This window comes from Ptychodera flava, chromosome 9 (genome assembly GCF_041260155.1).
Source record: "Ptychodera flava strain L36383 chromosome 9, AS_Pfla_20210202, whole genome shotgun sequence".
In the NCBI taxonomy this organism is placed as follows: domain Eukaryota; kingdom Metazoa; phylum Hemichordata; class Enteropneusta; family Ptychoderidae; genus Ptychodera; species Ptychodera flava.
In genome coordinates this window covers 42595339-42608770 of record NC_091936.1, presented here as the reverse complement: position 1 = coordinate 42608770, position 13432 = coordinate 42595339, and the positions used below count along the sequence as shown (strand labels likewise).

At 37.1% G+C, this 13432-nt stretch overlaps 1 protein-coding gene across 10 annotated transcripts in view; it reads right to left on the bottom strand.

Annotated features, from left to right (window-relative positions):
• Positions 1 to 13219, bottom strand: part of LOC139141080 (bifunctional arginine demethylase and lysyl-hydroxylase PSR-like) — a 39333-nt gene extending 26114 nt beyond the window's left edge. For 2 of the 10 annotated variants that reach the window (XM_070710653.1, XM_070710655.1), the window contains exons 1-5: positions 13098 to 13204; positions 11412 to 11888; positions 9426 to 9537; positions 7475 to 7624; positions 5384 to 5489 (exon numbers count right to left, since the gene is read on the bottom strand). In XM_070710653.1, coding sequence (XP_070566754.1) covers positions 5384 to 5489; positions 7475 to 7624; positions 9426 to 9537; positions 11412 to 11806 — 763 coding nt within the window. In that variant the 5' untranslated portion in view covers positions 11807 to 11888; positions 13098 to 13204. Of the gene's footprint in view, positions 1 to 5383; positions 5490 to 7474; positions 7625 to 9425; positions 9538 to 9956; positions 10081 to 11411; positions 11889 to 12832 lie in introns of those variants that run through there. The other 8 variants (XR_011554125.1, XR_011554126.1, XR_011554128.1 and 5 more) reach the window with 8 other exon arrangements.
• Positions 13220 to 13432: the final 213 nt, after the last annotated feature.

Below are 13432 nucleotides of genomic sequence, written 5' to 3'. Positions count from 1 at the left end.
AAGGTTGGTAGAATATATCTTTATTAGCGATACATCGAAACACCTACCCACCCCTGGGGACGGACATGTAGACAGCCCCCTGTAGATTAAAGCCGCACTTTTCAATCCTAGGTTCTCGCATTAGTGGAGTTCTCCTCCCAGTCAAACACTTGGGCAGAACGATGTTTGATTTCTATGACATTAATTACACAAACTGATCTCAACCTTTTGTCACCTTTTGCTAATCCTGCAAACAGAGTTTATACAAAAAATTGTCTTCCAGTTGTGTTAGACTTTGAATATAACCACAGATTTCGATCAGCAGAAACTTCATGCTGACTGCTTGGCAGTCTCTCTGCGTTTTTGCGGCCGGGGAAAACTAAAAAGTGGCATTTTCTGGTGCGTGTGCCCGCATGTTGCCTGTTTGGTGACATGTCCATTTACAAAATAAACGCCGCCATAGCTTCGCGTCCTTTTAAAGGGAGGCTCCGCCTTTAAGCATCCATGACGAGATATATGTTACAGTCTTTACACTTAGACAATAAAGTAATCAGTTCTAGTTTAGACATCAAGCCTACAACAGTGTCTGTCCCTGAGTCCACACACATCACACACACAGACACATCACATTGGCGACGAGGATTAGCTAATGCGAAAAAAATTCACATACAAGCTACAGTGGATTGAGACGATCCGTACAATCAAAGATATCATGGCAACCGGAGCTGTTCGTCACTATGAACCATTTTCAGTCCATGCCAAAGCTGGATCCAATGCGACCAGATGGGAAGAATGGTTGAAAGGTTTCAAGCACCTCATGGAAGGCTTCAACATAACGGAAAACAAGACAAAACGTGCTCTACTACTTTTCCACTACGCCGGTAAAGACGTGCAGTATGATATCGAGTCAATGACAGAGGCAGAAATAGGTGGCAATGAAGATTACCAGAAGTTAGTCCATGCGCTAACAGCCCTTTACTCAATAAAAGTAACGAAAGCGTACTACAGACATCTATTTCATCAAGCCAAACAGAAACCAGGTGAATCAATCGACAGATACCAGGCAAGACTACGGGTACTGATCAAAAAGTGTGAATACTATGACAACGATGACGAAATCCTTACTCAAATCATCGAACACTATTCATCACAAAGAGTACGAAGACGAGGTGTACGTGAAGAAATGACTTTGAAGGATTTACTACAGTACATCCGATCACTTGAAATCTCAGAATCGCAAACTCATCATGAGTAAAGAAAATCCCCAAGAGAAACATCAAACAAGAAAATGGCGACAATGAAGAGGAAGAGGAAAGAGAAATAAATACGACACCGCTGAACAAGGACGAGCAAACAGAAGAAACACATGTGCCAACATCAGAACTGACACCGACCCAGGACAAAGGAAAGAGATATCAGGAACGAGAAAGACGTGCACCAAAATACCTCGAGGATTACGTGACTAAGTGAGAAAAGATTTAGTCAGCCAGAAATACACTAGTCCTGTTGGGGAGCAGAATAATCTCCTGACTAGATGTATACAGGGACCGGATAGTCCAACCCGATCTCTTAGCTAAATTAGAAATAGAATTAGAATGCATGCAATAGGATAGCAATATATTTACTTTCATTTTATTAATTTTAGAATTTCAAGTGGAAACTTTTTACTCATTTATCAACGGACAATATGAACTCTATTTTGAACTCTCTTATCAAACAGTCAACACATCAGCATCCAATCATTCAACATTTTGGAACTATTACAAATAATCCAAATTTAATTAAAGGAGGGATGTAGTGTTTCAACACTATCTCACATCTGCTTACTTCCATCAAGTAAACATCCTTGAGTCAATATCAGTGTGCGAAATAAAAAGAAAATAGCTTCAGGTCATAAGGACCTGCACCAAGCTAAAGCTTCAGGTCCTTACAGAAAACTGCCGGTCCTCAATAAAGGCAGTTGTAAACGACCATTTAAGTCAACTTCTCTTCAATACTATGCTTTTGAATGTTGTAATATTTTAATTTTTCATGTCCTTCATGTCCTTTTATCAATAGAGTCAGCAAGTATTCACTCCAAAAGACTACTGTTCACATAAAATGCAGAATAGTGTAAGTGAATGATCATGAAATATTCATCTACATGATCTGGAATCTGACAGGATCTGTCATGCGCACACATTTATCAATGTTTTCCACACGGGGGGGGGGGGGGGGGGGGGGGGGGGGGGGGGGGACTATGGACTGACAGGAAAAATTGACATTTTTTCTAGCATGTCAAATCCCCCACTCTCAGACTATAAAATGATGTCAAACACCCAGGGGCCGGGGAATGCAGGCTCATGCACTGGCTGCAGGTGGATGATGAAAGCGAGAAAGTTTGTCTCTCATGACTTTATATGGGGAATGTTGTTCTCTACATTGCTGTGTACAATTGTACACTACACCAGGGCATGTAATATTGTGATTTGAAAATGGTTGGCGAGCTGAAAATCACTTCTGAAATTAGCCAACGCAGGTGGTAGAAGAGTGAGTGAATAACTTAGTACCCTGAAAAAGTCATGAGTAAGGGGAGTGTATGAATAAATTTTTATGCAAACATTGATCGCTACGACTTTTTAATTGTAACGTAAAACAGAAGGGAGAAAATACCTGGTATGTATTTTTATATGACGTATGGATTACTTTCAAAATTTTTCAATAAATAAATATGCTTAAATATGACCTCTGTTGCATTCATGAAGAAACAGATGAAGTTATATTTTTAATTAAAAGGACAAGTATCGTAACTTTTTCTCAATTATAGAAATTGCAGACAACATGAATGGCACATTTTCTGATTGAAAAGTTTTGCCTGAGTGATTGCTGGGTCTCATCGCCCTTTGAAAGCTTAAAATTATTAAAATGACTCTGAAAAGTTTGACAGACACTCGATACTGCTGAAAACCATCGCGACACGATCAGTTATGATACCGTAAAATCTTAAAAGACGTAATTTTTGCGACATATAGGCCTATACAGTCCAGGATGACGGTGAGTTTTGCCTGCCTGTCGTAAAACGGTATACATGGAAACAATTTGAAGCCCTACTCTCGGCCTCTGAGAGTATACACGACGGATCGTGCAACTCGACAAAACTGTTAATGATAAGGCCGCTCTGTTTTATAAAATGTACACTTGTTATCACGTCAATATATTGTGCTAACAGTCCGTCTTGTGAACTTTGGTTGAAGACAAACTAGCAAGCAAGATGTTCTAGCGGTCCACAAACAAACGCAGCAAAACGTGCACTTGCCTGTTGACTGCAGGTAGCACAATTGGGCTGTCGTGTAACATCTAGTCCTTGTATCGGGCGTAGTTCAAAACCATGGAGGTAAAAAATACCTCCATGTTCAAAACCAAATATGTTTATTTTAGTCAACAGCACTGTTCTCGTAGTAGGTTTTTGTCTTAAACTCTTCTATGAACCGCTTATGTTTTGAACGCTTCTATGGAAAATCAAAGCAGAGAAAACGGAGTCAGTTTGATAAAATTAAGGGCTGTATTATGTACATTTGTGTACATGTAAATTCCAAACACTTAAAGTGTAGAACTAGTGAAGTGATTCAGGGTGTTGTTATCATATGACACAGATATGCTAACATTACCAGGCTTACACTCACTAGACGAGTATTATTATAATATTGTGTCACATTGTTTGCACCAAAATCAATGCATTCCATTGCTAGAATCTGCATGCACGGACGTAATTCATACTGATCTGAATGTAATCAGCTGCACTGTGCTCTGCGCGTCGATCGGAGGGATTAGACTTTTCGTAAATGTAAAAAGTCGCAATACCAAAAATTACTATGTTGCGACAGTGACAGTGTACCATAGATCGAATTCCCCACTACCAGGACACGAAGTGCGATCAATATCCCTTGTTGCCCCGCACTCCCACGGTGGAAAACATTGATAGGTGCATGACATTCAAGTTTGAATCACATGATTCAGAGTCAGTCATCATCTGCATCTGTTACAGGTCTTGATGGAGAAATTTTCATCATCTATTCCAAATTCCAGCCGGTCATAAGGACCAACATATTGCTAAAAACTTTCGGCCCAACGAGAAATCTGTCGGTCTCGGACCGTCGGACCGACGTTAATTTCACACACTGGTCAATATACTGACTTGACAATCACATTCCAGAGATTAAGCATCCATGACCTGATATGTTACAGTCTTTACACTTAGACAATAAAGTAATCAGTTCTAGTTTAGACGTCAAGTCTACAGTGTCTGTCCCTGTGTCCACACACATCACACACACAGACACATCACACTATGGACGTGGGACTACCGCTAATTTTGAGCCCTGTTATCAGTATAGGTATTACAGAGAGAAGAAGATAACTGTTTCTTGGATTTCCTTGGCAATTGAGGATAAAGAGGCAGGGAGCTAATTTAACATACTGTACGGGGCCATCAATAATAAAAGCTGACGCACGGCAAACGTAATTCTTTTGTTTAGGAGGGGGTAAGAGCTCATTTTGTTTATGTGCGTCAAAATCGCATAAGGATTTTCCGTCTATTGTTTTCGAAGTGCAACTTTGCAGTGAGAACGCAATACTACCTTCGCGTTTATCGAGGACAAAATGACCACAAAATACGGAGACAGAAAAGACAACGAAGAGACATACATGTGAAATAAAAACTTGTGTCCTTTTTCAACATGAAACATGTAGAAACATTTTCCTACGTGCGAAATATGTTCTGTGTCTTAAAATAGTGAAAATGCGTAAAGTGGAGGTTTACTATATGCACTTTCTGTATTTTTTCATGGGTGAGCGGATCGGAGAGGTGCGTGTGGGTTTGTCAGAAAAGTCATAATACGAAATTGATTTCGCATAAGAACTTTCATTTTGAGGGGGAGGGAGGGGGTTTGAAGTAAAACGAAGGAATTATGTTTCTTGTGCGTCAACTTTTATTATCAACGGCCCTTACAAGTAAGAGCATGCTTGCCTTTGGTATGATACGACTGTCACAAACTACAATGCAATCGGTGCAATATTGCATTCACTGTGAAATAAAACAACAATAATTTTGTGACTAATTACGTGTCAGTGCTACAAAAGTAAACTGATGTATATTTGTTTGTTTGAAGTATTCATCAATGAGACATGATCTGCCGTCTTCATTCAATTACAACATGAATGCTTACATTACCCTGCAATTGTATGATCATTTTTAGAAAAACACTGTAGCTCACATCATACAGCACCTTCATGATAATACTAACAGTAAACTGTCTCTTTTGACGGTTAAAAAAAAAAGAAGTCTAAATATAAGCTTAAAATTAATGCAAATAGCATGAATAATATGATTTTTTCTTTCAGTTTTCTTTCCAGCTCATGAACTCACCAATGTGTAATGATGATCTGGAGTGAGCTGTTCCCCATAGTAACATTGCATCCCATGGTCGAACTTCTTCAGGAAACAACTTAAAAAAGTCTTCTTGTAAATAAATCTGCAGTGTGAATGAAATTGTAACAGAATTAAAACTTAGTTTACTATACCTTGCACTATACATCTTGTGAGATCAATTCAGCCGCAAGTACTGTACTAAGCAATACAACCTCCATTTGGTTTGAAATGTTGGTTACCCAAACACTCATTCAAAATCTAAATACTGCTATCTATTTTTAAGGTATCAAACTGTGATGCGATTAAAGTGATTTGAAGATAAATATGATATGAAGTACCCAAAGACAGTAACTTTAACTTGACAGAAGAATGATGAAAAGGTTTGCAATGACAAAGAGATGAATGGGACAACAGACTATCAGTGACATAGAGATGAATGGGACAACAGACTATCAGCTGACATGGTGTAAGTACTATACAACACTAAAGTTCCCCTAATCAATTGTACAATCACACGCCATTTTAACAGAGATATTGTTCCTGAACTGTGGTTGACCATGTATTTTAAATTAACACCCTTGTACTACAATCCACTTGCCATGGACTATCAGACTTTCATGGCACTATTCTGTGGTTTTAGTCAAGAGAGTACATAATATGCTAAATGCCGTAAGGACTTCCTCCAGTCATATCACGATTAATCTATCTATGTGTTTGGCTTACTGCAGCACATCTCAAAGAGCTACTTGAGGGGCTTTCCATTTTGGTTCTGTCCATGTTTGTCTCATGCCAGCCATCTCTCAGGAAAGCCTCCATTTGTTTTGGAAAAGTTCCATGGAACCATAAGTCTGACCTTAATTAATCAGTCACATTCAAAAATCAGCAAGGAATGTGTCACCAGTGATACCTCCAGCAATTTAAAATGTTTGAAAGTTATTCTGACATTTGCTACAAAAGATAAAATAACTCTTCAAATCAGTTTTATTACCTGTATGACTATAATATGTCACTTTACTTTGAACCATAAAAGATATACCTATTATAATTTAACTTTACATATAGACATTTATTCAGTGGATCTCAAAAACTCAATCAGTTAATGGTGTTGATTTACTGACAAATCTGCTCGCCGATCATTTATCTTTCATGATTTTCTATTGTTCAACATTGACAACATATGCCACAGAGACTGTGGAGAGGCTGTGCACAGATGTGTAAAGTTTATATGTCATTCAACAGATTACTATAGCATCGGGTAATTTTCCTATATAAATATTAGAATCATAACATCAATTTCAATATCCTTATATAGAAATCGAGCTGTGTTCTTTTAGGACTATTTGATGCTGAACTTTACATCACTCTACAGCATATTGACATTCAAAATGGCCGCCATTGTGTGCAGGGACTTTATCACCATGCAGTTACTATGGAAAATTGAATGGTCTTTTGCCAGTACAGACTCAACCATACACTGGCAAAAATAAAACCTGGTTTCTGATAATGATCTGCAGAAGCTGTTCCATCATCATTATACATGTAGCAGAAATATATTTTTCTCCATATCAACCATACATTTCTACTGCGCAAGTGGAAAGGCCTAATAATCGGCTTGTATGCGTGTTCGGCAAAGTGTTGCTATTGACAATCAAGATTTCTCTGTTTCAGCTTGAATTCAGTTATCAACAATAACAACTATGCACCTTTCAATGTGTTCACAAATCTAATAGTATGTATTTCAGAACAAGTCTACTGAATACTGGGTCTTTCAGCACAAGTCAAATACTGGGTATTTCAGCACAAGTCAAATACAGGATATTTTTAACACGTCTAATATTGGGCATTTCAGCACAAGTTTTATACTGGGTATTTCAGCAGAAGTCTAATACTCTAGGTATTTCAGCATGCTGTAAGGATAATAATAGAATGTGGTAGAAAATTGTGAAATGTATATAGGTGACCCTTTGACCCCACTCTCTTGTATGCAGGTCCATCTATCATTAAAAGGATGGGAATGTATCGATGTTGTGTGGTGAAGTGTGTGAAAAGCTTTGAACTGGGATTAGTCACAACACAATGACAACTTACCACTTCCCCAATATCTGCCATCAGTTCTGGCCTCTGTTTGATGAACAGTTCATCTTCTAAGTAAGTCCACACATTGGGACGTCCCTCATGAACGTGATCAACAAAGAGATGTAAAGGCAATGCCAGACTTTCAGCCTTCTCAAGTTTACCCTTGATGGAGATAACATTGAATATAAGTCTCACAACCAATGGCAAGGTTTTTTCACCTTTGTGAACTTTCTATATTCAATTCATCATTGCATAATTTTAGAAGGTGAGAACTATGCCATAAAAGCATTAACTTTCCAATGGTGTTTAATTTGCTGTATAGATGAATGTAATCGTAATCCCATAGAGAATGTTAAGGTGGAATGCGCCTCAGGGACAGATATTTGGGCTCGCAAACTTTTACAATTCTTTTCTGATCTACCACATGTGAGGGTACATTTTAAAGCTCTTGGCATAAGAAACATTTTCACTGTCTTAGTTTTTAGAAAATCAAATTTTTTTTTGGTTATTGAGTTAACACAGGAATGGTGGTCATTTTGAATTTCAAATATTGGTACTAGAACCAAAATTTGCATGGTGATCCCCGATTTTTATTCTTGATTTTGAAAGAGAATGATTGAAATATTCCTTGCGAGGAAAGTTTGAGCAAAAGTTGGAGTCTTTTGCTTTTAAGGTGCAGACTACCTCAATAAGTAAAATGAATATCTATTGTTTTACAGAATGGATGAAGTTTTATCCATATGAAGATGTCTCAAACATCACAATACAAATTCCTTATATAAAACATCCTATAACAGTGACCGTATATCTAAATTTTTGGGAAAAAAGCTGCTACACATCAAGAATTAACATGATTCCCATTATACAGTTATATTTTTGTATCTTGCAGCGATCAAAAGAGAAGCATGTTAGGACACAAAGGGAAAAAAATAAGTATGACTGCACACATATCTTGTCCTGATTATCTTTCTAATAATATTCCATGGATATCTCAAAAGGTTGCATCATGGTATCTGTTTACCTTTTACAAGCCTGATTTTTACTTTTGTATGTGCTCACTTTTATTTGTAAGCTTTTACCTGGAAGAAGGCAACTTGTGTGTTGCCGAAACGTCGGTATATTTTAAATAAAGATCGTTAGAAGACAAAGAGTACTGGTTGAACTGCCTCCTTTATAAAAGTATCTATAGTTGTTGATCAAGTACTTGAAGTAGGCTCAATAGCATCTTGAGCATAAGTATTTTTCTTGAGACAAAAAGGGTTGGGCCAAAACCCAAGTACTGTAAAACAAGACACAATATGACATTGTTCATTTAATTTCCCACTGTTTGAGAGTAATCATTGTTTTAATGATTATGATAACATTTTAGCCCAGCAATATTTTCATTTAATATTTTGATATCATCAAGAAATGTCTGGTGATGTTCACTTCTACGTCGTTAGCAGTTTGAAATATGCCAAATGGACAATTTTAATGTTCTCCTACTTTTGAATTGTTGCTTTGATGAAAGTGACCTTGCAAAATTACAGTTGTTCTCAAACGTGATGATTTGAAATGGATATGCTTACTGCAATTACTGGTAACAATTAGTGGGACAGAACAAAAAAAATTGCTTCAAATTTTGCAATGCTGCAGGCTGGCTGAAACACTGAAGAAACTATTGACTTTTACTCCCTGTACTAACTCTGTCATTCATGTTTGACATGATGATCATGTCAACATTTAACCTTGAACAATACACTCCATGATTGAAATAAAAAAGATCAACACTTTTCAGCATTCAAACTGTTGTTGGGATATCATATCATACCTGTTTATCCATAAACAAATCAACAGATAATAAATAATAAAGAAATACATAAAAAACTCAATTCATGTATGATTATTCTGATTCAAAATGACTAGGATTTGCATGCAGTAACTATACAACATGCACAGTTTTAATAATTATTGATACACTTACATCCACAGCTTTCATGGCTACTCTTACATCGTGGTAATTTTTCTTGAAGAATTTCCCTGACCACTTATTGAAAGCTGGCCATTTTGGCACAACATCTGTCACTAACACTGGCCTGTTTGACAGAATAGAATTAGTCAGATGTTATAGAATGGCTACATTATCAAATGCCAGCTGGTAGTACGCTGGGATGTAATGTTTTACCCAGGATATATCCCTGTACATGGACAATGTAGACAATTCATTTGATATTGATATTTGTTCCATTACTGAAATTACAGTTTGTATCAATATGACAAACTTTACAATCATATTCAACACATTTAAGATTTGTTTGTTAAATTGCAAGTGAATGGGAATTCGTGAACAGTATCTAGAATATAAATGTATGGTGTTTTCTGATTCAGCTGATGTGGATGCTGGCCCATAGCGACATTCCTGTACAGTAACATGGTCAAATGTATTCCTCATTGTACAGAGAATCAGAAAGATTTCAGAAAGCCTTCTTGAGTTGTAATTATTTTCAATCCATACCCTTTTCCAAAGGGTCCTGGCTTTGACGCTTGAAGGTGTTTCAGTACATACTTTCAGGTGTGGCTGTGCAACCCATTCTATAAAATGAATGGTTTCTGAGAGAAAGGTATTGATGTGTAAGACTTGATGACAGCAATGCAGGCTCTGCATTGTCTGAATAAAAGCCCCCCACAGACTTAAATGCTCACCAGCAGACGAAAACATTATTTGTTGTGGTATGCCACCCTGTTATCGGCTTATTTGTGATTATAGTTTGAAAGTATTTCCAAGGGTATGAAAAACAAGTTAGAAGGCATTACAGTCATACAACCAATGGAGCTAGACTTTCCCTTAATAAAATCGAGCAAAATAATTCCTAAATCCCACTGATTTTTCATGGGAAAACATATTTAAGTAATCATATTATTAACATGTAAATAATTAAGGACATGCTGTAATTATGTTCAAAGCTAAATTTTGAAAGTAATAGCAACAAGGCAATCATATGGAGGCTATAGCTGTGTTCCCAAACTGACATGAAATAATATGTCAACAAAGTGCTTGGTTGGTAATATGTTCAACATGTTTGGCCTGAGGATACATGCACATGCCATATGCTGTTTAAAAATTGACATGCAGTACACAGTACTTTATCACTGCAATTATTTCAACAGACTGTGTGAACAGTCAAATGCCGTTGATAAATATTGGATTATTGCTTCTTAAAGAAATAACGTTTTCTTGCAATCTTGCTGAACGTTGCTGATTTTACTGATTACTTCAATCAAAATTTTGGAAATGATGCATAATTTTCCCCTTTTTGGTAGAACTCTGACCATCAATCATGTTGGGAAAGGTGTGGAGTGGAATCAATTTTACCACACATCAGTTGCATATAGTAGTGGCCTTTTAAATTTGCATATTGATGAGCACTGCAATTGGTTTTATAAATAAACTAACAATGGAGTTTCATTCAATAGCAATTCTTTGATAGCTTAGATTAAATGACCATGATGAAAATATGTTATCAAATATGTTGTTAAAGCATATAGCAAGCAAGTTTACTCCTCTCATGAACTTATATTGAAAATTACATCTGCAGCACATGGGGAAAGAGTGATCAAATTCAAGACAGAAATTAACCTTATTTTACTGAAAGAAATCATTAAAATTAGTTGTATTGTATTTCATGAGAAACTATAAATTTCCACTTAGAGAAATTGCATGAGATACCATGACAGCTATTCATTATTTAAGCACATGCAATGGCATTTTGAAGTGTGAAATATATTGAATAAAAAATTTAATGCTCTAGTAATTATACTAGTTGTCTGCTGGGTATACTTGTCCACACAGAGCTTTTTGATATCAACTTTGAAGCAAATTTAGTATCATTTAAATTTATCTAAAGCTAGAAAGAAATATAGAAAGAAATGACAACTTTATTTCTGAAATAAGAGAATTTAAAGTTTTTACCACTTGGCGTCATATACATCCAAGTATTCTTGCAAGCTCAAATTCGACCTCCTGTCAATGTGGTTTAGTGAATATGTCACATTGTAAAATGCAAGTTTCTCTTGCAGGCCAAGTTCTGGTTTGGTGCTATCGATGTTGAAGATTGTGTAGTGTGATTCCAGAAAATTTGTCTTTTGACTTCTGGACCATAATGATCCAAAGCAGACTATGACAATGACAAACAAAACCGCAGCTGCAATCAGAATAGATGAACTGTTTTTCCTTGAAAGCTGTATCTCCTCAACAGTACTCTGCTCTGTCTTGTCACTCTTATTATGTTCTTTTCCTTGTTTTTTTCCATGACTTGCCTTCTGCATGTTCTTCTGCTGTACTTTATGCCGTTGTTTCACAGTCATAGCTGATCACAAAGGTATTAAATACTTGTTGGAGGCTTGAAAGTAGTAGTGCTACCACCGAAAATTGTCTTGCAGGGATCATCTGAAATTTAATTTGAAAAAAGGATTGATGAATAAATATGACCACTGTCAAGAAGATTATAATAAATTTATATTATCCATTTGATCATTTTCAATTCATGGGACAGATGTCATCCAAATTCACTCCTGTGGCATCATTCACTTCATGGTCAATGACATTGATACATTAACCCCCTCCCTATAAATGTTCTTGTGGGACACTATGATAACATGCAGTCTCATGGTCATGGCCTAAACTGTTTTACCTGCTGTTCCCCTCCCCCCTGAAAGTTAGTAAACTAAATTGCTGATTGATTTTTGATTGCTTGCTTGCTTGATTGATTGATTGATTCATTAAATTTCTTTGTATGTGTTACGAGGACTTTTTGTAGGAAAAATGCAATGAATACAATGAATGTGATGGATGAGAATGTACTGAAAATGACGAGGAAAAATGAAAATGAAATAAAAAGTATGACTTTGATGCAAATATTTTTTGAAATTGTAGAACAAAATAATAGTTCTTGTTGATGATAACGATGATGATGATTTTGTAATTGTTGCTGTTGTGACGATGATAATGATGTTGATCATCAATATTGATAGCCCTGCGTACGATGCTGTGTGTTCCGCTACAGCTAATAGCCCCGCTCACCACAGTGAGTGTGGTGAGCGGGGCTATTAGCTGTAGCGGAACACACAGCATCGTACGCAGGGCTACAATATTGAAAAACACTGCTGAAAACAACATAATGGCATTCAACTATGCACTGTCTTCACTCATAAGCTCAGCGGAGGCGAAATTGCCGCCGACGAGATCTGTAATTGTGCAACTGCAAGTCTTGCATCCAATTCCATAGACCCTAGAGTATGATCCATGGCATGCCATAATATATCACATGAACCTGCAACGTGCGCTTCAACAAGCTTTATACAGGTTCTGCTTTCAAGGTTCTGATCACTCACCCAGATGTATGAATTTAAAACCAGGAATTGAAGAAGGTCATTATGGGGTTATGCCGGCGCGCCGCTTGCAACTTTCACCACAGTCACCTTGTGGTCTATTCCGCTCTGCGTCGCAGCGCCCCATAGACGTGTGTATATACTATATATATGCTTGAGAAGAACCTGACTGTGTTTTAGCCTATGCTGAAATTTAAACTACGTCTTCCCTTATCAATAGAAATGCTCGTCTTCAGCAGCGAAAAATGATTTTGATATACGAACTTACGCAACTTAGTGTTGGTTGGCGCCGTCTGTTCTGTACGGTCGGTCCTGAGCGAATTCAGTGCAATGTTTACATATCATATGTGTACTCTTGTCGTATTTGTATTCTGGTTCACATCCGGGTTACACCGGATACACCGGCGGCACCAAAGTTATGAGCGCCCCCAACCCGTTCAAGTCTCTGGGAAGTGCAGCGCATCCTAGATAAGAACCCTCAATGAGTAAAAACACCGGAATAAAGTTATGAGTCAAAATGAAAGTATTCTGAATAATCTATTTTGTAGCTGAACAGCATAGTGTTACAAATTTCCAAGTTTTGTTTATCCGGAATCAATCCGT